We start from the raw sequence: 27160 nt of genomic DNA, 5'->3' as shown, positions 1-27160 counted from the left end.
TGACTACTTCATTTTGGAAACAGGCTCTTTACAAAATAGGACTCCATCTACTGCATACTGCTTTTGAGAAAGATGGGCGGGGGGGGGGCATTGAGGGGAGGTTGCATTCGAGGCAGTATTGACTCCTGGCAACTGCCTGGACAAGTCTCTGAAGTTTTCCTGGCAAGATTTTGCAAGTGGTTTGCCATTGACTCCTTCCTAGGGCTGAGAGAGAGTGATTGGCCAAAGGTCATTCTGCTGGCTTTTTACCTAAGGTGGGACTAGAACTCACGGTCTCCCAGTTTCTAACCTCGTACCTTAACCACTACAAACTGCCTCTCTTTCAGGAAGTTACATTTGTTTTATTTTCATGAAAAAGTCTTATGATAAGAACTTTTGGGGGGAAAAAACTCATTCTAGAGGGGCAAAGTTACCAAAAGCCTGTTTGTTCAACTTGCTTTCTGAAAAACCAAGAGATTAGAATGATGTTTGACACTTTGTTTCTCAGCTAAACATTATGATTTAGCTTAGATTTAGAAATAGTTACTGTCAAAAACCCATTAAGTTAACATTTGAAGGTTATATGATGTTGATCTTGGTCCATATCCAGCACTGTTAAGTCTGAGGACCTAATTGCATTAAGCTTTCAGATTATACTAGTTATTTTGAAGTATAGTATCTCAATGACTTTGTCAATTCATGGACACTGTATGTAATATTCAATCTAGTTCTAAGTGGGTTAATCGTTTTTGCATCTTTTCATAGCTAATTTTTGTAACACATGAGAACTTCAGAGATAAAATATCACAAACTTAGCTTGTAGGAGTTCCTGATGCTTTTGATTATTATTTATATTGCACCTAACAATATAGTGCACCCTTTATGTGATTTGGCAGGTAACACTGATTTTGGTTTATAGTTTAAATGGCTGATGGAAGGCTAACACTCATATGTGACTGATTGATTGATGAAAACTTTGCCTTTCCCCTGTCCAGTAAATCAATAGTTGACTTTATAGAAGTAAAATGACTGTGTGATATATTGTCAACCCTTCGTTCTTGATTTCAGTACTGCTGAAAACGTGCCAGCCTTGCCTAATAGCTTCCACTGTAGTATGTGTGGGGAATCTTTTTTAAAAGAAGGGTTTTGCCAAGAAAACTGTAATAAGGTATATTGAATTAAATAGGTCTCTGTATAACTAGGAAGTTTGACTCTGAATCAAATAATTGAAGTGAAATGGTCAGACAATTTAGCATGGTAGAGACAGAATTTACAAATGTTATTGTGAGTAACAAAGAAAATTACTGATGTCTTGAGCAGAATTTATTCTCAAAATAGGCATTTATATATTTCTGCAGGAAGTTGAACTTTGTCGCATTAGTAGCCAGGAAAAATTGGGATTAACAGTCTGTTATCGCACGGATGATGAAGAAGACACAGGAATCTATATCAGTGAGGTAAGGACATGGGGGTCGCAGAAACCCAGAAGAATAAATATAGAGAAGCATTTTGAAGCATGTTTGCAGGAAATCTGGGTAACATTTGTCCCCAAAAGTTAGCAGGCTGGTTAAATTATGTTGCCCAAGCTATGCAATTGTTGTTACAGGCAATTGTCTTTAATGTAAATGCTTCAGATATGAAGTTACCATTAGGAACATTATTGTCTAAAATTGTTATTAAATCCCAAATGATTATGGAATATTCGGTGATCTTTTCTACCTCTTTACTAAACTTCTGAATATTTGGAATATCCATAAACATCCAAACACAGGTTGTCATCAGTTTGATATAATATTGTTCTGTTCTTAGCTTACCAAGATTAAACAAGAACCCCACATATTTTATCCATGCTTATATTTTTAAAAGCAACTCCTTTCTCTTATTTAGAGTTTAGTTTTAACTGTTTATGCTTTTGTTTTATTTAAGAGGGTCTGATTATTCTCTACATACCTGATTAACCATTTTACCATTTCCAGCAATACACAGGGTGAAAAAAAACACCCTACCATCTGTGCAATATGTTACTTGCAAGTGAAATCTGATGTTTAAAAATGTTTGCTTTGAAAAATAGCTCTTGGAATGATAGCACAAAATAAATGGCTGAAGATAACCGTTGGAGAAAAGGTGATAGATAGCTCTGCCCCATGAACATTGGTCATTATTCAAGGAGTAGTATTTGTAACTCTGATAAATCTTTAAAGTATCTCATAATACTTATTTAGGATAAAGTAAAGGGAACTGATTTCAGTTAATTTTGCACAGTCTTTCATTTTCCATTTTAGTTTTTAATTATCCATAGAGAAAATTAAAGGGAAAGTACTTTTTAAATATACATACAGAACATCTATTAGATAGTAGTCTTACCTGTTCATTGTAAAATTTCCAATCCTTCTTACTTCCTCATACCCATATACTTTTTGAAGTTGTCCCCGATTCCTGTTCTCCCTTGAGTCGTCTGGTAGGCACAGAATGCTTTGAATCATAACTTATTCATTTCTTATTTGAGACAAGGAGAACATAATAAACAGTGAGTTTTTCCTGCTGCTTAGAAACGACTGCAGCTGTTTCTTACCTGCTTGAAAACTGCATAGGAAATGAGATCTCTGGAATGGGAATTGCTAGAGGGTTTGGTGTACATGAACTTTGTGAATTGGCTGGTAGATTTGGATAAGTATATCCAAGTATTCAGAGATTTATACTTGATTCTACAAGGGTTAAATTGATTGCTACCCATTCCCATAATGGGATTAATTTGAAAAAAGTATGTATAGTGATCTTGATGAATATTGTAATTTTATGAGGACAGATATTCATCTAACAAGGAAGAAATATTTATATAATTCAAAATTCGATTAAATAATATATTCTCTAAAGGGACAGTGAGACATCTCCAACAATAAGTGAATTCAACCTTAAATTTGTTTTTAACATTAATGCTAGAATTAAAACAAAAATTTTCACGATATAGGTTGACCCACACAGTATTGCTGCTCGAGATGGACGGATCCGGGAAGGAGATCGGATTTTACAAGTAAGCCACTAAAAACCACTTTTCATTTTTAAAAGTCTATTATTTGTATAGAGTTAAATTTGAATAGGAGGTTTTGTTCAGTATCTAAATGGCACCTTCCAAATCTGACTCCATATAGTTTGTGTATAGCCTGTTAATTCCTCCCTCACAAAGAGCCATGAAAATCCTTGAAGTTTGTTTGCGAGCCTTGCACTGTATATGAAGTCACCAACTTCTGGAAGGGTTATTAGCAGGAAATGATGGTTGTCAACCATGTGAGTCAAGTGGAGAAGACAAAGCCGTAGCATTGGAGTTAGGTTCTGACAGCGGTGCCAGTCTAAGAAATGCTGGGAAAGGAATAGAAGTAATAAAAGGGGGGAAATTGCTAGGAATTAAACAATTGTGGTTAGAATTTTTTTAGTCAAAATATATGTTCAACTAAATTTTTAATAAATGTTGAAAATTGACATTCTGTCTCTGAAAAGTAGAAACAAGTTGACATAAATGGTGAGTGACCCTTTTCAGCTGGGTTTCAAGCCCAGATATAGGACAGAAACAGCTTTGGTCACACTTTTGGATGATCTCTGGCAGGAGTGGGCTGGGGAGAGTGCATCCATCCTTGCTCTTCTTGACCTCTCAGTGGCTTTTGATACCATCGACCATGGCATCCTTTTGGGTCAGCTCAGAGAGTTGGGGGTGGGTGGCATGGTTTTGCACTGGTTCACCTCCTTCCTTCAGGGCCGGTCCCAATCGGTGTTGATAGGGAGCGAGAGATCGAGCCCGCAGCCCCTCCTTTGTGGGATGCCGCAGAGGTCGGTACTCTCTCCGCTCCTTTTCAACATCTACATGAAACCACTGGGTGGGATCATCCGTTGCCATGGGATGAGGTATCATCAATATGCTGATGATACCCAATTATACATTTCCATCCGGGTGACTTAAGTGATGCTATGACCACCTTCTCTCGGTGCCTGGAAGCTGTAGGGTATGGATGGGGAACAACAGGCTTCAGCTGAACCCTGGTAAGATGGAGTGGCTGTGGGTTGGGGGCTCCTCGACATCCAGGAACTTACCATCTTTGGTTCTGGATGGGGTTGCACTGCCCCAGACAGATCTGGTGCAGAACCTGGGGGTTCTTCTGGACTCACGACTCCTGCTCAGAGAGCAGGTGGCAGTCGTGGCCAGGGGAGTCTTTGCCCAACTTCATGTTGTATGTCAGCTACGCCCCTTTCTGGATCAGGAAGCCTTCTGATCAGTCACTCATGCCCTAGTCACCTCCCGTATAGACTAATGCAACATGCTCTACATGGGGTTACCCTTGAAGAACATCCGGAAGCTACAGCTGGTTCAGAATGCAGCCGCGCATCTTTAGGAGCCCTGAGCTGCATTGGGTGCCAGTTTGCTTCTGGGTCCAATTCAAGGTGCTGGTTATCACCTTAAAGGCCCTACATGGCATGGGTCCAGGTTACCTGAGGGACAGCCTCACCCCCATTACATCAACCTGTCCTACCCAGTCAGGCAGAGAGGGCGTGTACGGACCCTGTCCATGAGAGATTGTCAATTGGCAGGGTCCAGGAAGAGGGCCTTTTCTGTCATGGCCCCCAACCTGTGGAATAAGTTGCCTCCAGAGATGAGACAGACCCCCACTCTCCCAGCCTTCTGAAAGGGAGTCAAAATTTGGCTGTGCCACCTCGGGTGGGGTGGGAGGGGGGATAGTCAGTCATGGGGGTCATTGGCACCTTGATGAGACCCTGGGAAATTTTATTGAGACTGTTGTTTCACCATCTTGGATTTTATATTTTATATATTTTATATTTTGATAATATGTTTTTATGATAGTTCAATCTTTTATTATCTTAGTTTGATTGTAAACTGCTGAGAGTCGCTTGCCAAGATGGGTGGTGAAGAAATGTGATAAATACATAAATAAATGAGTACTAGTGTACTAGGACTAGTATAGCAAGGTGCATTACTGGCATGAAGATTCAGTGCCAAACTATACTTAATATTCTCTGGGTTTTCCTCCTATACATGTTTTTCACTAAAGATGGATGGATGGATGGAAGACAGACAGCCTTACCAGATAACTATAGTAAATTCTTACAGTTTAATTTGCAAGAAATGTTTAAAAAGGTTGGAAGGCATAATGTTACCATATTTATGATATTATTTTAGAGATACAGGAAATCCCTAATATCTGTCATGCAATATTCAGTGTAAACACTGTTACCTTCAACATGTATTTAAAAAACAAACAAACTAGTAGACTGTATGGGGGAAATGCAGCCAAGATATGAGAGAGCACTACAAGATAGAAAAGCAAAATTTATGCTTGCCAATGTTCATAAGTACCTATTCACAACATTCATGATCATAGAAACATGTTTTCAAAACATCAAATCTAGAATCCTTAACACACATGCATTTGAATGTGCAGTCAAAGCAATGATCCTTTTAATGTATTTTATTCAACTATTATCACCTTGTCCAGTGATCCTTGATGAAAAGTAAGTTGTTTATAATACTGTAACTGCCAGGCATTAATTCAATGTTCATGAGAGTCTGCTGAATGTTACAAGTCTGACTGTATCCTATCAGTCCTTTCATTTCCTCAGGAAACATCTTTGCTGAAAAACAGCTTTATTTCTTACTCCATTATCAGCTCTGAGAATCAAGCAAATCTTTAGAACACAATAGGATCTACAGCTGCTTGACTAAAAGGGTTTTTACTCTGAAGAAATATAATAAGCTATAGTTCTGTATCAGGACTTGTACTTGGCTATCTGTCTGATACACAATATGAAAGTTTTTAGCTCAGTGCACAGTCACAAAATACTCATATCACAGTACCTTATTTTTACTTGGATGCCAAAGTGATATAAATGGCAGACAGGGAAATAAAAGGTAATGGGGCATGTAAAACATACATACTGTATATTAAACCATCTTTTATAAATTGAAAAACAGTACAAGCTTTTATATGATAGATATTCTTAGGTAATGTATTCCTTATGAGGAAAACAGAATACTGTGTTAGATTATCCAAGATTTGTTTCAGGAAAATCTGGATTACTGAACCTCAAATAATTATGGATTATTATGCAATTATAATTATTGACAAATACTTGTATCTTGTACATAATATATTTGTTTCTACTAATCAAAGGGAGAGGTTATTTCGTCAAGGAGAGATGACACAGGATACATGATATTGCTAAGTAATCCTTATGATTTTTGTCATAATGTGACTGAGTGCAATGGATTATGGGGGATGTAGATTTCCCAAGAGTTCTCCAGTAGCAGGTGAGCTATCCTCCTGCATTCCACTGTGCACCCTAATTTAGAGATAGTTTGAGGTGGGGCAAAGTGAGGGTTAGTAACAGAGCCCTGGAGTTTGGAATGGCTAGATATGTTAGTGAAAGAATTGGGCTTGGCAGTGGTAGCAATGGGGGGGTCAAAATATCCAGTCTCCAGGATGGCCTGAGAAGAGCAACCATGTTGGGAGTAGATGGAACAGGCCTGTGGATGAGAGCCAAAACAGCAAAGGTGATTTAGGAGCTAGGAGCTAGGTGAGACAGTGGAGACGATGGGACAGCAGTGCATTAGATCAGTCGTTGGATGGCTGTGGAAGTGGCAATGAGTGCTTGTCTAGCGGTGATGTCAGCTATAATCAGCTGCTTGGTGGTCATGGTGGTGGTCGTGGTGGTGGCAGACTGGCTGCTGAACTTCAGTTGCAGTGGGAGTGAGAGGCCCACAGACAAGTTGAATCCTTAGTTCTGCAGCTTCTGTGGAGTCTTATCAGCCTGGGCAGCAGGCATCTTGTCTTTTTCATATGTTGTTGGGTCAGCAAAGAGGAGGGATGTCAGCTGCTGGAACTTTCTGCTGGCATTTAATGATGTTTATATTTGCAGCAACAGAAGAACTTGAGACTAGGAGGAAGAGGGTTTTTGAACTGTAGATTGGAAATAGATGTTTTCTCCAGACTAAGATGACTGAGGTGGACAGTGTTTGTCTTCCTTCTGGGTGAGATGCAAGAGTGGGCAATAGTGTTCTTCTCAGACTACCCCAGTCTGTGGATTGGTATTGAGGATGTACACCCAAAAGTGTGGGTGAGTGGGTGGGTGGGTGGGTAATATGACATATGTAGGAGACAGCAGCTGGTCTGTCTGGAACTGAGCAGCTGCTGCGTGCTGAGACAGAAGTGGTCTCGACGATTCTGGCAAGCTAGCTACAGAGGGCGTAGGGAATGGTATTCAAGGACAGGAGGAAGAGCTACTATCTAGGCAACAATCAGACAAGCATGGCTTGAGCCCATTCCAAGAAACTACTTTGAATAAACATCTCAGACAGGCCCCTTACTAGTTCACATGAAGATAAAGTGAGAGAGCAGGGGAGCACATTCAGATTTGCAAGATTCTGTTACTAAAGCTGTTACAATAAAAGTAGTCGTGACCTATGTGGCATTGGTTTCTTAGTCTGGACTACATTATAGAGCTGACACTAGCTGGCTAGGGGTTGGATGTTGAATATCTGCTAGCTGAATGGAGCCCTTGAGCCTGGGGGAGTGATAGCAGGGATCAGGAAGAGTTGGTTTGATGCTGGGGGGTGGCGGCAGGCAGGCCATAACATCTTGGGCCAATGAGCAGAGGAAGATCTGGTGGGAGATGGGGTGGGCCAGTCTTGGGAAAGGTGTACTCAGTATCCTGTACCAATTTCATCTTCCAACCCCTGATCTTAATCCCAATGCCTGATTATTCAATTCTCAGTGATCTAGGTCTCCAGCTGTTGTTACTAGGTGCCAGATCAGCCTATAATAAGGGTTTTCTGATCCAGGATTTTATCATTGATAAGAGGGCTGAGCTGAAGTGTATGGCTTACACCTAGATGGAGATGGAAGAGGCATGTTCCCTTTTTGGAAATGTGCCTACTTGGGTGTCAAGTTTGAAGCAGCTGCAATCCCAGTACAGGGATGATGGAGTGGGCTATTGTTTTCTGGGAAACTATGATAGTTTTCAGAAGTGCTGCTCTGCAGATGAGTGGTTGTGGGACTGTTTGTGAAGTTGGGTTCTACAAAACAGAAGGGATTATTGCTGACACTGTCCGTTGCATAGTGGCTTCCTGCTTGAGCTGCTACTTAAGGAACTGGGAGTCTTTAATTTGCTCTCCTTGGATGTGGAGTCTGAAGCGGGTCAGGAGTTCATGGCCACCATGTACTTGATCCAGATTATCAAGGACCAACACACAGTGGGGTTCACATGTTGGATCTGGTTTTTGTCTGAGGATAGTGGCAATATGACTGGGATTTGGGAGATAGTAGTATCTGTCCTTTGTCATAGTCAGATCACTTTTTGATTGTTTTGGAATCTACTGTCTGCAGCTGCTCCTCAATTCAGGAAGGTAGGCCCTATTCTTTTAGTCTGCCCCAGGCCCTTGGTGGACCCTGTCTGGTTTCAAAGGAAGCTTGGGAAAGCTTCTGAGGCTTTGGTGCACAGTTCAACTAAGGCCTTAGTCAATGCCCAGAATGAGGGAGTAGCAGTGGTCTTAGATCAGATTGTGCCTGGCCTTTCTTTGCACATGGTCCCCAGAGGGCAACCTGCTTTTCAGAGGAATTCTGGGAAATAAAACAGCAGAAGATATGCCTAGAGTGCACTGGGGAAAAACAAAGAGCGAGTCTGACTGAACATGGGTAAGAGCCTTTATTAAGGACTTCATTGTGGCGATAAGAGCGGCAAAACATAATTATTTTTTCCGCTCTTATTGTGTCCACAGATTGGCATTTGGCAGCCCTCCTTAAGGTGACCTCTTAGGAAAGAAAGGGTCAGAGGAACATCTGAAGGGCTGCTGTGAGGATTATTCAAGGCATCAGATGGATAAAATCACTCAGATCTGCTCTGAGTTGGACTCAGCTGTGTAAGTCCTGCTGAATTCTCTGAGGTATTGTTTGGCTTGGTTATCTGGGAGAAGTTTAAGCCTACTGGTCTTGATGAAGTTGACAGGGTTCTTGAGGCTGTGAGTATGGCCATCTGTTTACTAGATTCATGTTCTTCCTGGCTGCTTAAAGCCTTCTGGGGGATGACATGTAGTTGGGTAAAACAGTGGTGAATTCATCATTGAGTGAGGGAGTGGTTTGCTTGCAATTAATGAAGGGGTAATCATCTCTAGACCCAATAATGTTTGACACTTTCTGGACTGCCTGCAAACTCTCTTTTTTTGGGAAGGATGTTGAGATGTAGGTCAGGCTGCAGCTTCAAAAGCCCCTGGAGGAAGTAGATTATCTGGACTCCTTCCAGTCAGGTTTTAGCTGTAGGCATAGTATTGCTTGTAGATAATATGTGATGGCACTGGGATGGGGGTTATTCATCTTTCCTAATCCTCCTTGATCTCTTGGCAGTCTTTGATACCGTTGGTCATGGTAACCTTCTGGACTGACTCAAGTGGTAGGGAGCGGGGTATGTGATGTTGCAATGGTTCTCTTCCGAATCCTAATCCACCAGTTCTGGGTGGTATTGTGGAGATTTAGTACAAGGCTCTTGCTTTGTGGGGTGCCTCAAGGCTTGATTCTCTCCCTGCTCTAATATCTACATGAAATCACTGGGTGATATCTTCCATCAGTGTGTGTTTAGGTATCATCAGTATGCTGATGATACCTAATTACATATCTCAACTCTAAGCTAGCCAAGTGACTACATCTATTTTCTGTCTCAATGCCTGGAAGTTGTGGAGGCTTGGAAGGGCAGGACAGGTTAGGCTCAACTGTAGCAAGGCCAAGTGGCTGTGGATTTGGATTTGGATCAGAATATGTTCCATTTTTCTGGTTGAGTTCATTTGGTGGACCTCCAGAACTCATGGCTCCTGCTTGAAGGGTCTTTGCACAAATCCATTTTGTCTCCATTCCTGCGTGGACACTCACACTGTCAAGCTTTCAATATTTTGTTATTATACCCTATAACAATAAAGTAACATTCCAGTAGTTCATGCAGTATTTGTTTCCTTACCTGGCCTACCTTGATGGGCCAAAACAAGCCTTGGCCACCTCTCATGTGGATTATTGCAACACACTCTACGTGGGGCTTCCTTGAAGACCACTCAGTGGTCTTCATAATTTAGTGAATTATGAACACTGAGTCAGGAGGTCATGTGAGTCTGTTTTAAGTATTTGAATTACTTTTAAGTATTTGACATTACTTTTATTTGTTTGCTGTTATTAGCCTTTTGTTAACCTCCCAGAGTTGTATGTTGGCCTGGCAGCCATATACATTTAAATAAGTGTTTTCTTTCTGTCTCTCCTGCAGCAGCTACTTTTGTGTAGAGAAGAGAAATGAAAATAGTAATTCTGATGGGAAAACTATGGTGAAGAGTTAAAATGCTATAGGCAGGCTATCAGAAAAACCAGGCATTTCTTTCTAGCTCTGAGAGGAATATCAGAACTTAATAGAAATGTTGTAGGATTTGGGAACTTGCCTAGGATTGTAGACAGTCCTAAGCACTGTAATACAGTTTGTGTGGAATTACATTCTATCTCATTCTACTTTGGTGGCTGAAAGTGAGGAAGCCTTAAAGAAGGTGAAAAATTCAAGTACAAAAATTGTCTGATGCTCACTATATATGTAAAAAAACAAACCCTGAGATTATGTGAACTTCTAGCATCAGTCCAATGCAAACAGGTAAAGAAGCTGTAGAAACAGTAACATACTTCATCTTTCTAGGCTCAAATATCCACAAGGATAGTGACTGTAACCATGGAATAATGAGTTGTCTGCTTCTTGGGAGAAAGTCTATAACAAATCTAGACAAAATATTAAAAGGGCAGTGACACCACACTGCCCACAAAAGATACATACTGCCAAGGCCACAGTTTTCCCATGCAAAATATATGGCAGGAAAAGCTGGCCCCTCAGAAAGTTTGTGGGGGGCGGGGGACACCTTTGAACTGTAGTGGCAAGAAAATTATTGTCCAGCAAGAAAAATAAATCATTCAGTACTAGATCAAGTAAAACCAGACTGCCCAGAATATTAATTTAAGCTAAAGCTTAAATATTTTGGACATATAATTTGGAAGCAAGAGTCCTAGAGAAGATCCTGGTGCTTTGAAAAATTGAAAGCAGTAGACAAAGAGGATGGCAGAAGGCAACATGACTCGCTATTATCATTGATATCAAGAGCATGACTTTCCAAAAACTCAGGGAAGACATTTCTGACAATTAAGGCAAACTCTTCTCATGAGAGAATTGGAAACAACTGAACATGTCCTGTCTACGAGTTGGCTCTCAGTGTTTTCAAACTTGGCAACTTTAAGATGTGTGGACTTCAACTCCCAGAATTCCCCAGCCAGTATGCTGGGAGTTGAATTCTGGGAGTTGAAGTCCACACATTTTAAAGTTGCCAAGTTTGAAAAGCACTGCTGTAACTGGACAAATTGGAAACGTCTTGCATTTCAGTGCCAATATAACTGCTGTTGTGATTTAAACATTATAATATAGATTATAATTAGAAACCTTAGAAAAATCTATGATATGGGAGTAATAGCACTGCACATGTAGCAGTGTTTAAATTTTTAAAACCACTCAATAGCCAAGGCTCTCTGTATGAGCTAGAGGCTTATCATTAAGTTTAAAGCAGAATAAATGTGATTGTCATAGAGAGTACCTACCTTCACAATGGATTCTATATCACTCTAATAACAATAACTTATTGATGTATTATATCATTCTCCACAATAATTACATTACTGGAATATTATGTTGAACTTTATGGAAAAAGCTTTCTATAGGCAGTTTAGGATGCACACCTGCTGTGTTGTGTAATTTTTTACAAATCATTGCCCATAAAAAATTGCCATTAGCGATTATTTTTGGGTGGAGAAATATAATTTTTGTACATATTTGCATCATGGTTTTGAAAACTGCAGTCCATTAATGAATGGTTGGAACTTATTCCTATCATCTGATTTCGTGTTGAATTCTGGGAGTTGAAGTCCACATATCTTAAAGTTGCAGGTTTGAAAAACCCTGATCTAAAACCTTAAAGACTCATAACAAGAGGAAAAGAGAAGCTGTAACAGCATGATCCTGAGAGGTTAGATAATCCAAATATCACTGTATCATCTCTGGTTGTCTAAATGTGACATTCACCTGAGGCTTTGCAGTGGCCCAGTGCCTCTTCTCAGTTACCACCATAAAAATGGAAACAGTGTGAATTACTGCAAAGGTTTCAAGGTAAACAGCACTGTTTAGTTTTAGTATGTCCTATGTGAATTTTCTGTCTTGGCTCTCTCCAGTGATGATGAAAGTACAACTTCCAGAAACTCCCACCCAGAGGCTACAGAACACTGGGACCAGCAGTCCCAATATATCTGGTGTTAAATATGAGTTTTTAATCTGCCAGGTTTGGGGTTTTGTTTTGGGGCTTGGGGGCTATAGGTCACCCGCTGCTCTGCAATCATTTCCCTGAGTATTCCTCATTTGATGGTGGCCTTCAGTATGCTAGGCAAGATTGAATGGGATCCTCAGCTCAAAGAAATAGGCCACAGCTATTTAGTATGATTCCACTCACCACCAATTACCTGAATTGTGCTGTGCGGATTGGGAAGAGGGCTATCTGTAATGTTTCAACTACAGCTAGTCACATCCAATATAAGACATTACTAAATGTATAGGTTTTGATTGCAGATTTTTATATGTTATATTCCTTTGCTTTTCTTGCCCTACAATTCTCAGCAAAAGAAAATGGATGGATAAGATTCAATGTGAGGAAGTATGATTATACAGCATAAAGCTACTATGATTGTTTCCTGCTAATGTATCCAAAAGGCATATAAGTTGTGTTTCTGAGCTGGCAACATTTTCACTGGTTGTCTATATTTGTTGTATGTATCCGGTCTTTTGTTTTGGCGTTAACAGCTTTGAAACTGGAGTATAGCTGTTTTGTTGTTGAAAGAAATGCCACTTGAAATCCCCTAGCATTCAACATGGCTTTCCAGAATAATCATACTCACTAAAAGTCTCAAGCATTTAGTGAAACTTACTCCCAAGTATGAATGCTGAAGTACAAATAACTGGTACCCAGTTATTTGTGCATGTGGGTACACATACAAATATTACAGGATGCAATAAAGGAGCAATCATCAGTAGCCGGTAAGTATGGCCTGGTAAAAGATAATAGTACAGATCTCTAATTGGCTCTTTTTTGTGCTTGCAGTATGACTGATTCCAGCTTTAGTATTACCAGTCTTGTTTCCACCAGCTCTATTATCTCAGACTGACACTTCCATTACTCTGAAGGGAGAAAGATGAACGTCACCTGTCAAGGGCTGGTTAATTGTGTTGCTAGATGTATGTTGCCAGGCTGCAGGTTGGACATTTATGAACATAACTGCTTCCTCTGATGTCCGCCATCCTTCAACGATCGATACAGCTCTTACAGTAAGCGCATAATTGAGTGAAGGCACTTACCATGGAGGGGGCTGAAGATGAAACTATTGTGTGAGCTTCATTGTCCATACATTTGCCACAAATGAGCTAGTATTTGCTCTATATTATGTGTTGTGTTGTGGAAATGGAAACTAATGTGCCACTTCCATTTGTTTTCCAGATAAATGGCCAAGATGTCCAGAATCGGGAGGAGGCAGTGGCATTGCTTTCCCGTGATGAATGCAAGAAAATTGTATTGCTTGTAGCAAGACCAGAGATGCAGGTTAGAATAAATGGATGCACTGAGAAGGGATGATCTTCATCAGTGAACACATATTCACTGTCATACATAAAGAATGAACAGCAGAAAAATAACAATATAGTGGATTGTGTCAAAACGATGAAAATGATAATACAGTGTCTTCAGTATCTAGTGGTATAAACAAAGTTAATGAGAATGTAATTGTTATTCTACCCTCTGAGTAGTCTTTAAAACCCTATATATCTGTACATATGTAGTTGGTTATCTTGTACTAATAATAGACTCAAAAACAAAGAACCATGTAATCGCTTATTTATAGAAGGAAATTTCTTCACTGACATAAAATGGTACAGATTTTGATTGTGTATTTGCAGATGCAAACACATTTCTATACCATGTAGCAAACCATTATATCTGGATTTCAAGATTTAGTTTGGATACATATATTCTGAAGATCTATAGCAGGGTGTGGGTTTTCTTTTCTTTTGTTTCTGTATTTGTCCAGTAAAATGATTCCATATGAAACTCGTTCATATTTGTGAAAACAGAAGTGCAGAGCAGACTAATAAAATTTTTAAAATATGGAAGAAAAATACTAGCTGTGCTTCCTTTTGTATTTCTTTTTATATCCTTCTGTAATGTTAAAAAAAAAAGACATTCCATTGACACTACTGTATCCATCTATTACTGGTTTAGGTAAAGCTGCTTATGTTGCCGCTTGTTTCCTATGTTATTGATCTGATATTTTTCAGAGTTGGTAACTGTGCAGAGTCCCTATAAATTACACTGAGTAAATGTAATTCAGTGTCACTTGAAATCCTTCCTTGACTATAGCAGTAATACAGGATCATAGTTTGAAGCATGTATTTCCTTTATAGTCTTATACAATCTAAGTGGCCCTGAAAGAATAAGCTGTATGGTAGGGTAGAAGAAAGCAATTCACTTCAGGTTTATATAGTTTGGATATGGGACTTGTAGACTTAGATGACTTTCTGTAACTATAAATGGCTTGCTGAAACATTCTGCCTATAGGGTCTTAAGGAGGTTTATATCAGTGATGAATCTCTCTTTCTGGATACAGTTGTACAACAAACAATGGCTACCTGAGGCTACCATTAGTCTGTTCCCCTCTTATGCAGTTGAAGTGGCCAACAGGAAATATTTGATATCAATGTGTAACTGATCTCTAGGCACTAGTGGCTCTTGAATTTCTTGGTAGACTGAGGAAATTGTTAAGAAAGGAATGGCACATTCAGACATGGACTAGATACATCCTAATTATGGCTTAGTCACATTAAAATAAATTAGAATTAAGTTAACCTTGTCTAATCTATCATGTTATCTTCAGTGAGACTACAGCATGATTCCTATCACACTTCAACCCATTATGCATTGTGGCTATTCAGGTGGTGAATTAGAGCTAAAGTAACATGAAAATTGTACCAAAAACTATATTTGTTTCTCTTACCAAGTTCTGTATGGTCATGACATTTATAGCTGATCCAAATAGCAATGGTATCTCAGAACTACTGAAGTTGAACTATTAGTGCTTTGAAGTTTATCTGATTATGATTTGTTCGTTCAGTAATAACATTGTGGCGAGAAGCAGCATCTGGACAAATGTAGCGTGGTATTAGAAAATGCATCACACACACATACACACATGCACACAGACTTTGTGCTATTCTTTTTGGGATCAAGCGATTTTATGTGTAGTGCAGAAAAGAAGTAAAAAAATGTAAAACTGGTAAAATACACAGGAGCACATTACGAAATAACAAATATATGAAAATTCTGATAAAAATAAAGTTAATCCAAAAGGGGTCATAAATGCATACTTAACATTTTATAATGTCTTTAGAGGCCTCCTAGGATCCCATTCTTCATCTAGTTAAGAATTACTGTATTTCAGGAATAACCAAAATGTTTTCTGTCCCTCAACTTACCAGATGTATTGCTGGAGCAAGGGAGCCCAACATACTGGCACAGCACTCTGACATCTGGTGCTTTGGGACATTCAGTTAAAGTAAATTGTGTTGGTATTTCACTTACATGATTAGGCCAAGCCACATGACTGGTCCTTGCATATATTAAATCTGCAGCATCAAGCCTGCAGGAGCAGTTTTTCAGTATCTAACATATAAGGGCCATAATAATGGCATGAGAAACATGCAGAATTCATACATATACCTGTTGAAAAGTAACATTTACAATAGAATATAAATTTTCCCCTTAAAATATATTAATCTTAAAATACCTGTCGATATAAAGAATTTTGGCAATGATACTTCTGTATCCCATGTTATGACAAGTATTATGGAGCACTTATTCTACACCACTTACTCTAGAAAAACATATATTCATATGAACGTGAGATTTGTATATGGAAAATGTTCTATGAATAGCCCAAAATAAGCCTTATTCTAGTTATGCAAGTTGGTTTTCAAAATATTTTACTTTCCTACTTTTTACTCAAGCATCTCCAAGGAAGAGCTGAAAAACAAAACATGCCTTAAAGGCACCTTGTCAGTCAATTATTCTTGTGTTGTTGTAGATCCTGTTACTGAGAGTTTACCTGAGAAATCAATAAGAAATGTGATTGAAACACACAAAGAGGATTCCGTTGAGGTTCAGGCAGGGAGTCACAGCCTTGAGTTGGAGGTGGTTAAGCAGGAAGAAACCAGTTGTCTCAGGGCCATATTTTAATATCTTTTAATTCTTAAGAAAAACCGCTACTCCTAGAAATAAAGAATGTAACAGTTCAAGGATTATGCAGGTATTTCTTGGGTACATTTTGAAGGGAAATGTTTTTTATATGTGATCCCCTTGTTATAAGAGAGAATCACTGCTATAGATTCAGCAAGGAAAAAAGGCTCAAACCATTGTTTGGTGATCAATTTAGTCTGCCTTTTTAAGAGGCACACTCCAAGACCAAAGACAGTTATTATTATAATAAGAATTAGATACTTCTGCCATTTGGGTGTACCGCTGGAATAATGCACTACTGTATTTTTCACAGTTGGAAGAAGGGTGGCTGGATGATGAAAGGAATGAATTCTTAGAGGAGTTAAACTTGGAACTGTTGGAAGAACAGCATGATGAAGCAGTGCAATACACAGGCAACGAAGTGGAGCAGGTAGGTTTGACATACAACATCAAAGTACCTGCTTTTCATAAAGAATGAAATGATAAATTCAAAGATACATTCATGAGAACATTGCACTGACGTATCTCAGCCGGTAACAATAAAGCCGTGGAAATATTAGAGGGAGGAGATTAGAAGCCATTCATGCTTGATTTCCTAATTCTTTCTGATTTCTCACCAAGTTAATTTTGTTTATGCATTTCTTTTCTCCTAAACTAATATTCCAGAATAAAGGTAATGTTTCCTTCAAGTCACATTAAAGAGATTTTGTGAACTCCTCCATGTAGTTTTCTTGGCAACAGTTACAAACATGGTTTGCCACTGCTACCTTCTGCGATGCTTTTTAACTTCCCTATCTCCTTTTGAAGTATTGATCTGGTTCAATTAATACTTGCTTAGAATTTTAAGATTAGCCATTATTTTTTTTTATTTTTATTATTATATGTATATCTTGCTTTTGGCTTATATAAGCATTCAAGGTGGCTTACAGCAATGAAACGAAGTATCATTAGATTAACATGGTAGGAAGTTAATCTCAAAAGGTAGAATACACAATCACTGCCTAAAAGTAAATGATGGTTTATGTTTTATCCATTCCCTTCTTATGGGCCAATTCTGTGCTTAGATATTTTTCTTTATATATTTTATACGGTAACTGCATATTCCATGTCTTCTGACCTTAAACAGCATCTTTGCTCATATATTTGTGTGCTTGTTTTTAAACAAAAACCACCTTTCTTACCATATATGTATGTAAGCATCAAGGCAAGGTGTCAGACTTCCTTCATGGTTTCATGAAACCATGAAGGTTTCAGCTGGTCAGGCCTACTTCCATCTTCAGAAGGAAGGAAAATATATTAGTGGCTGCTTGGCAAAGAACATCTTGTTGTCACCATGAGCTGTATAAATTTCAGCGACTTATTCACATCCCTGAGTCTTGGGGAAAAACTTAGTAATACCTGCTAGTTGGTAGGCAGAAGTGAAAGGATGACAACATGGAAGACCATGGTAAACGTTGGAAGGGGAAGTGAAGAATTAATTCTGATTCCACATAGACACAGGGCTATTTCATCTGCCACTTTATAGATCTGAATGAGATTTCATTGTAAGACTCTTTTGTAACCTACTTAGGGCTATAAAATGGAATATAAAAATAAAAAATGTAATGGTACTGAACAATTGTAATGTATCTATGGTGCTAAGGAAAGGAAGAGGAAGAGGTCACACCCTGAGGATCCAGGGACACAAGTCACCCTCCAAAGTCTTCAGAACAGCTTAGAGCCCTCAGAAAGTTACAATTAAATGCAGTGTTTAATATGACTGTCAATATAATATAAATTTTTAAAGAAACACAAAGGGAACATTGTTACAAGTGTGAATGAAGAGATATGAATTGTTTTTAATTTTAATTAAATGAAGTGCTAATTAAATGAAATTAAACTTTGTTTTTTCCCCTGGTCCAACTACATCTTGGAATTTGGCCTCCAACATGCCACTCAAACAATCAAGTGCAATTTTCTACCCAGAAAAAGGGTTTCACTTGTGTTGTGGAGACTCATAAAAACAGCTGTTGGAATCAAAGACACAGTTTGTATGAATTGATCATTTTTTTCCGCATTCCTTCCATATTTTTTACTTACTGCAAATAATCTATTAAGGAGGGAAAAGAAATTAGTGCACAATACCTTTTGATGGGTAGTCCTGGGAAACTGCCTATCTGGAAGCATTCCCACTAAAGTGTCCACATGAAATATAGCAGTTTCCCAAAATCTGTACATTTTTTCAAGATACTCTTAGCAAACATATTGTCCAGATCATTTCAAATGAACCATAGTCCTGCATGCCTCCAACTAAGTTTCATAGTTTGGGTTGATTGATTAATTAATTAATATGAAACTTTGCAATTTTGGCTCATAATTAGCAATTAATACAACATGTTCTTCATAAAATTCAGTTTGAAGAGAGAATGTAAACAACTGCTTCCACACTGTCAGCCCTTCGAGGTAGTCCAGACAAGAAGCACAATCCATGAGTACTAACACTACCTTTATTGTAAGGTTACAATACCAAAATCTTTCAAGTCTGAAAGCATTTCTCCCCTCCTTTACTTTTACTTTCCAGAAAACCAGAGAGGGTCCCTTCTGAGATGCTTCCCACACCCCTTTTCATTCTGAGGGCTGAGATATCTTTTGCACGATGGTTGTCTAGGCTGCAACTCTTCCTCTTGTCTTCAAAGGTCATTCTCACATACCATTACACACAATGAGAAATGATTCTCACCATACAGTGTTACTCTGCCATACTAATGTAAATGCATGCCAGTGAGATTAAGTTAGATTTAAAATTAATTAAATTCAATTAATTTTAAATTCTGCTTTGCTCTATGTTTCTATCACAATCTTTATTCCCATTACTCTAGGGTAATTTACAGTACTTATAGTATCTTAATTTTTTTAAAAAAAATCTTTAAGCTACTCTCTAATGTCAGTTAGATAGCCTGTGTTTCTGGGAGAATTCAGAAAACCTCTGTCTTTCACAGCCTGTGAAGAATAATCATAGAGTAGATTATGATGAATTCCAGAAATGGCTGTAACAACCAAGAAGAAACTCATTTAGTCTGAACTGCATTATATGAAGTGTAGACTTGTACAACATGGAACATACCTACTTTAATCTATGCGCTGCCTGCCTCCAGTGTATCAAGTTCATGGTCAAGCTGTCCTATGATTAGAGTTCTGTTAGAATTTATATGGCAGATTCTTATGGATTGTTCCACTGAATGGTATATATAAAAGGTACACTCCGATAACTGGAGAAAGAGCCTAGTTTAAACTACATGACAATTGTACCTTAATGAGCTATGCAGCACCCACATTGTTTTATGCTAAATTTACAAAAATTAGTTTCACTGACCATATGCAAAATGTATACCCCACAAGGTAACGTTGCCTAGGAGGGAGAGGCTAGGATTTAAAGACAAACTTTAGACCCAGCTTTTCATTAAGTTAGTAAATTAGAAACTTTAAGACCCAGTCTTGCTTGCTGAAATGGGAGAACATGACAGATACCTTTACATATCAGAAAAAATGATAATTAGGCTAGGATATTAGCAACTTTATGGATATCTGTCAAGCTTTTAAGCTGTCAATAGACTCACTGCTAACTCAATGCAATGGCTCAGAAACAGTCAGGTAGACACTTCCGTTAGCTTCTTTTATTTCATTTTTAAATTTAGCTTACACTCCAACACACTTTAATTATATTTATTCTAACTGATGTGACCTATTGGCATCAATTTCTTATAACAACTGTGCATAAAAGACCAACTGGTGGGCTTCTGCTCTTGAAAGTAATAATAAGGCTTTGTACATACGTCCCTAATTCTGCCTTCCAGTTCCCTGCATGTCCGTTAGTGCCTGTCTCAATAGAGAAAAACAGCAATTACTAATAAAGCAGATTCATAGAATTTTGTTCCCTGTTACCAGTATGCTTCATTTTTTCCCATCACATTTTATTATTACTAGCCATTATGCTTAATTACATAATTATACCTCTTAAAGGAAAAACAACATTTCCCTGGTTCTATGCGCACTTAAATTTATTGTAAACAGGCTACATGCACTTTGGATAATAATTGTGTAAGGAAAATAGAACAAAACACTTTCAATACCAATATAGTTAGAAAAAGAAAAAAGAATCACTTTGGTGCTCTGGTAAATAATGGTCTTTGCATTAGAGGTGCAATAAATAAGTGCAATTAATGGTGGCTGCATTAGATCTGTTGAAGCGCTTGACAGAGTGCCCAGAATTGATAGACATTTTGATTTTATTATCTTAAAGACTAGAGTTTAACCAGACATTTTCCATGGCAACACTCAGTGGTGCACATATATTGTAAACTCCCTTTGTACAAGTTTTCAAAACAGGGACTGTTCATTTTCTTCAGTGTTATTCAGTGATAAGAAGACAAAAAAAAATAACATTAGCTGGATTAACAACCATCAGTGACAAATTGTACTCTGCAAATCTAGAGGCAAGCTATGCTGTTAGCCTCTCAACCTATGATGCTCAATTCAGTCTTAGAAAGTTAGTGTCCACACTGTCCCGCGATTACATTTAGCATTTACATTAAAGTTTCTTTTCAAGAAAACTAAGTTCTGTGCACGTTTCTACTGTTACTGTGCCCGGGCAAACACAAACATTTGTTACAACACGCAAAACTGCACTTCAGTGTTCCTAGTACCATTGCACTTTATTGTTGATAGCATTTTAGTTTGGTGTAGTGGTTAAGATGCTGGGTTAGAAACCAGGGAGCCGTGAGTTCTAGTCCCGCCTTAGGCATGAAAGCCGGCTGGGTGATCTTGGGCCAGTCACTCTCCCTCAGCCCAATTCACCTCACAGGGTGGTTGTTGTGGGGAAAATAGGAGGAGGAAGGAGTATGAGGTACGTTCACCGCCTTGAGTTATTTATAAAAATAATAAAGGCGGGATAGAAAATAAATAAATAAATAAATAATGAATAAATTTCTAATAGGGCTGTGGAACTTCAAAAAAGTGGTTTAGAATGCTTCAGGCCTTGTAGAAATGCAGCACCTCTCTGCTGTTCGTTAAAGCAGATTTTTTTTTTTTTGGCCTGTTTCCTTGTGAGTCTGCAAACAAAAAGTATGGCTGCTGTAGGAGTCACATTACCTTTAATGAACAGACTCTTTAAACCAGCTATATCTTTTTCAGGCTGAAATGAAAGCCTGAGAAAAGAGGGACTGCTTTAATGATTAACAGAAAAGTGCTGAGCTCATATGAAGCCAGAGGTATTTATTCCAAATAATTTTCAGTTCCAAGTACAATTTGAAATCCAATGGTAACCTGTATGGCAATACAAAGGTTCAATTTCTGTTATGATCATCTTTTGCTGGAGTGAAAATTACCTTAATTTTTTTTTGCATATTTAAAATTGCTTATGCAAACTCCTGCCCAAACAATATCAAAAGTGGCAAATTCAAAGCATGAACTTGCATCCAGATGCTTATCTAAGTGTCTACACTCTTCTAGTTTTCAGTGAGCTCTGGATCCTCAATGTACATTTGTACATTCCTTTATAGAGCAGCTAGTCAAAGACATATACTTGTCCATTGCTATAATGCACACCATTTTCTACAACTGCCTCTTCAAAAGAGAAAACAAAATGCCCAAAACTCCCAAGTTGGGTTTTTAAATTTTCTATTAGATATGCCCTACAACAAGCCAATGTGCATCTAACAGTATATGTATGCACAAGAGAGGTTTAACCAAATTTAAGCAAGAATGGTTCCCATACATACAATACATCACACAGCATGGCAAATATAATCACTTACAGTCTGGCTTCTAAGCGGGCTTAAATGTCTACAATATGGTAAATTAGCAGATGTACAAAAAAGGGGTAGTTAGAAACTCAAAAGGTCTTTTTATTTTTTATTTTTTATTTTTTCCTTTTTCCTTTTTGTTTCTTTTTTCTTTTTTTTTTCTTTTTTGGCATTTTAATCTTTACGTGTAATGTTACAGTTATTTGGTAGGAGAGCCTTTTCTGCCACAGCACCTGCCTTCTGGAACATCATCCCTCCAGAGATGAGGTTAGCCCCAATCCTGCTGGCCTTCCACAGGGCCTTCAAGACCTGGTTCTGTGCTTGAGCCTGGAGCTCTGGCTGTGTGACGGAGCCTGTTTCCTGACTGTGGTGGCGGCGGCTTTTTTTATGATTCTCTGTTGCTATGTGCTTTATCTCTTGTTTGTTTTGTATTTGTATATATTTGTATTTGTTTTAATGTTGTGAGCCACCCAGAGTCATGTACTGAGATGGGCAGCTATATAAATCAATAATGATCAACAACACATGTATTAATGGCATGCTGTATTTTTTTTAGATTCCATGAGTTAGTCTGTGAAGAAATAAAAGAATCCATAAGTAAGAAAGGATCCAGTTCCCTTGGATCCAAATTTAATAGTATTTCCACATTGCACAATGCCATGCTGATTTGCAAAAGCAGAGTTTTCTCCCATAGCTGTTAAGAGATAATACTGTAAACTGTGATCCATAGTAACAATGAGTCCATTGATCTTACAGCCCAAGAAACATGAAGAAGAAGATGGTACCACAGATACCGCTACCTCATCATCCAATAATAATGAAAAGGATAGCGGAGTGGGACCCACAGATGAGAGCCAGCGCCATGATGAGAGCTCAGAGCAAGAAAATCCCCCTGAGGAGCAGAAGACCGAAGCCCTGCAGACTCAGCAGGAACTCGTACAGACTCCAGACCCTTTGGAAGGCACTGAACTCCTATGCAACCAAAGCCTAATGTCTGGAGAATATATTGAAACAGATTTTGTTGGTAACCAAGAAGAGGACTGTGAAAGGTTTCACCAGCTATTGGAGCTCAAGTGTAAGATCCAAAATCATGGAGAATATGATTTATATTATTCGAGTAGTACAATAGAGTGTAACCGAAGGCAGAAGGATGGTGTCGAGCATGAACTGCAGCTGCTCAATGAGGAACTGAGGAACATTGAGCGTGAGTGTCAGAACATTATGCAGGCCCATCAGCTTCAGAAAGTAAGAGATCAGTATAAAGATATTTGGACACTGCATGATAGTACATTCAGGAACTATAACACCACTATAGATCTTCAAGGAGAAAAACTGAGTGAGATAATAGAGCATCCAGAGAAATCTGACAAAGACAGTTCCAGTGCTTACAATACAGCAGAAAGCTGTAGAAGCACTCCACTGAATTTAGAGCGATCTCCTGACAGTTCTCTTCAACGAATGGTTAGCATTACCAATAGAAAAAATCTCAGGAGTACCATTGTGGCAAACCAGTTGTCATCAAGGGAGGCATCTCCAAACAAAACCAAAGTTTCTGAACAAAATTATTCAGTTGAGGAAAAGGAAATAGTTTCAGAAAGCAGCAAACCAACAGAGAAGGAAAAACAAAGCCCTGAGCACATTCCTTACCTGTCCCCATACCATAGCTCTTCATACAGGTATGGGAACATACCTGCCCATGCTAAGCGTTATCAAAGCTATATGCAGCTGATTCAACAAAGATCTGCAGTGGAATATGCCCAAAGTCAACTTAGCCTAGTGAACATGTGCAAAGAGTCACAAAAATGTACAGAGCCCAAAATGGAATGGAAAGTGAAGATAAGGAGTGATGGGACAAGGTATATCACAAAGAGACCAGTAAGAGACCGAATCCTGAAGGAACGTGCCTTAAAGATTAAAGAGGAGCGCAGTGGAATGACGACAGATGATGATACGATGAGTGAAATGAAGATGGGTCGTTACTGGAGCAAAGAGGAGCGGAAGCAGCATCTGGTGAGAGCCAAGGAGCAGAGGAGACGTCGAGAATTCATGATGCGTAGCCGGTTGGAGTCTCTCAAAGAGAACCCTCAAAGTGGCAGTGAGGCCAAAAAGGAAATTAACATAATTGAACTGAGTCACAAAAAGATGATGAAAAAGAGGAACAAAAAGATCTTGGACAACTGGATGACTATCCAGGAACTTATGACACATGGTGCTAAATCTCCAGATGACACAAGTGTGCACAATGCTTTTTTATCCGTTACTACTGTATGAATATGGTAGTATTTATCTATGTTCAGTGATTATGATATTCTGGGAAAAGCCTACTACCACGTTCGGTAGAGTATATTGCCTCGTTCAAAGTGGCGTTTTTATATATTTTGTGACTGTTTATATTTTGACCTTTTTTGTAAGCAAATTGTTCGGTAATTTTACATTTGCTTTTCATACAATAGTATTTTCTTTAACAGTAATTTTACAATCTTTCTTTACTCTGCAATATTTATGTAATATTCATTTCTATTTAAAAAACAAAAATCAAAAGAAAAAAATTGAAAGGAACGATTACTGTCATATGCAATTTTAAATATGGGATGTTAGAACTGAGTCTGTTCCTGTTAAATTTCTTTTATAACGCTTTATTAAAACTATGATGCCAAAACAAAACACTTTATACCTTATTTTTGCTTATTGGCAAGTTAATTTTTTTAACATTATTATGTTCATATATATGCCACATCTTTTCATAAAACTTAATAACATTTTGTCTAACAGCACATTGTATAGTTCATTTAATTTTAAAATTGCAATGGTCTTTGTCAATGTAAAGTGTTGGTGAGGAATTCCCTGTGATATGTAATGGCATTGGTTGTGTGGCTAGATAATATGTAGTATTTGTGAAGATCAAAGAAAAAATAAATTATTTCATATCTTTAAGAAAAATGATCAAGTGCGGCTTTGAGTTTAATTTTCATTCCTCTTACATACATGTTTAAAATATTTAAGATGTGAACTTATTTATACATTATATATGTTCACATTAATATCTTCCAATCTAAATCTGAAATGATTCAGTATGACTACTGAGTACCTTTATGTGGATTCTGGTAGCAATAACAACAATAAACGTTATGATCTTTCTCCAAAATTCTCTGTGCATTTTCCCCATTTATCTACATCATTGTTAATATAGTTAAGTCTTACCAATAACGTTCAATAGTTCTGACCATTATTTTCATTTTTAAAAATGTAAGGGTATTATTGCTACAAGACATCCTGGGGGTTCTTACTGAAATTGGAAAGTACATAAAAATCTTTGAACAGATAAATATCCAATTAGGCATATAATTCTTTATGCAACAAAAGAATATTTTGGTTGAAAAAAAAAGTTAATAGAAGGAACAATGATCCAGTTCCTCCCCTTGTCTCTCCTAGCACCAACTACCACCTTTCGGTCACCTAGAACAAAGAAACTGATGAATTGCAGGACAATAATTCCCCTTCCTCCTACAACAAGAATTTCAGGAGCTACTATGGATACAATCCATAATTATATAGTTAATAAATATATAAATTATATAGTTAATAAATAAATAGCAACTGATTACATGGATAAAGTCCTTGGCTTATATGCCTGGGAAAAGTCATGTAACTCACTGTGGCTTGCTTCTGAATAGCTACCACACTGTAGAAGGAATAAACTGGGCATTAGATGTAAAAGAATTTTTTTTTTCCTTTTGTATGTGGATAGAAGCATGTAGTCTTACACTGAGATATTTGTTTCTTTCCTGCATCAGCTTTCCTGTTTTAAAAATTACCATCATGGTATTTCAGGAAGAGAAACCAGCAGATAATTTGAAAAAGAAACAGGTCATGTCAATCTTTTTAGATCACAACCAAAGGTAATGCTCTGAGCCACAATAGGATTATTTTTATTCCTATAGACACAATATTTCCTCTAGTTTATCGCATGCTTCAGTGGAATAAATGTTGGTAAAATTATCAAAATTTAAAACACCCTGTTCTGATTTTTCAACATTTTTTACAGTTAAAATCTATTGCTAAATATACTGATATGTCTTATTCCAGGGTTTAGCAAACAACTAATATTCACCTTAAATGTTTAAAAATTACTGTAGAGTTAGAATCATCCCGAACTTGTTCCAGTGTTGTTGTTAGTTGCCATCGATATCAGTTCAGGGTGACCTTGTGGATAATTGTCCTGAGCTAATCATTGCTAGAGTAGCTAACACCTGTTGCATCAATTCATGACATTGCCAGTCTTCTTCTTTTGCATTTTCCTTCAACCTTGCCAAACATTATATCTCTCTCTTTGCATGATATGTCCAAAGAGGAAGATCATCATCTAGGTTTTCTTCACGCGGTCCTGCTTGTGTGATTTGTTCTGCATGTAGGTTAAACAGATCTGAGAAAAATATGCAGCCTTGCATGCCTTTGCCAATTTTAAACTATTCTTTTCCTCCTTGTTTTGTCAAGACTGTTGCTTCCTGATCAACTAAATGATTGTGAATTGGAATGGTCAGGTGTTCTGGTATACCCATCCTTCTTAATGAGGCTGAGAGTTTTTCGTGAGTTATGCAGTCAAAGGCTGTGTTGTGTCAATTAAACACATGTAAATATCCTTTTGTCTTTTAAAGGGCCCATTTGCTTGTTCCTCACCCTTTCCTAAAGCCTGCTTGCACTTTAGGCAGTTCTTGCTCCAGGTAAGATTTTAGTCTGAATGATATAGGGTAGAATCTTGCTTGTATGTGGGATTGTGCAATAACTTCCAGAGTCAGTTTGATCACCATTCTTCAACATTGGCATGGATACTGAACTTGTCCAGTTAATTGGCCATGATATTGTCTTCCAATGTCCTGGCAAAGCCTTGTGAATATTGTAACAGTTGCTGTAGTATTTCAGTGGGAATGCATACATTCCAAATGTGGAATATATGCCCAACTATAAAGCTGAAAGTAAGGAATTTTTAAAACCACATCATCATCAGTCCCGTTTC

At 38.0% G+C, this 27160-nt stretch overlaps 1 protein-coding gene across 1 annotated transcript in view; it reads left to right on the top strand.

The window, feature by feature from the left end:
- The window catches only part of PDZRN4 (PDZ domain containing ring finger 4), a 60368-nt gene extending 35554 nt beyond the window's left edge, over nt 1-24814 (top strand). The window contains exons 4-8 of the mRNA XM_063309344.1: nt 1338-1436; nt 2948-3010; nt 13580-13681; nt 16680-16796; nt 22903-24814. Of these exons, the coding sequence (XP_063165414.1) occupies nt 1338-1436; nt 2948-3010; nt 13580-13681; nt 16680-16796; nt 22903-24417 (1896 nt within the window). The 3' untranslated portion in view covers nt 24418-24814. The remainder of the gene's footprint in view (nt 1-1337; nt 1437-2947; nt 3011-13579; nt 13682-16679; nt 16797-22902) is intronic.
- Nucleotides 24815-27160: the final 2346 nt, after the last annotated feature.

The sequence above is a fragment of the Candoia aspera genome, chromosome 7 (genome assembly GCF_035149785.1).
Source record: "Candoia aspera isolate rCanAsp1 chromosome 7, rCanAsp1.hap2, whole genome shotgun sequence".
Classification (NCBI taxonomy): Eukaryota; Metazoa; Chordata; class Lepidosauria; order Squamata; family Boidae; genus Candoia; species Candoia aspera.
This window is presented reverse-complemented; position numbering and strand designations above follow the sequence as displayed.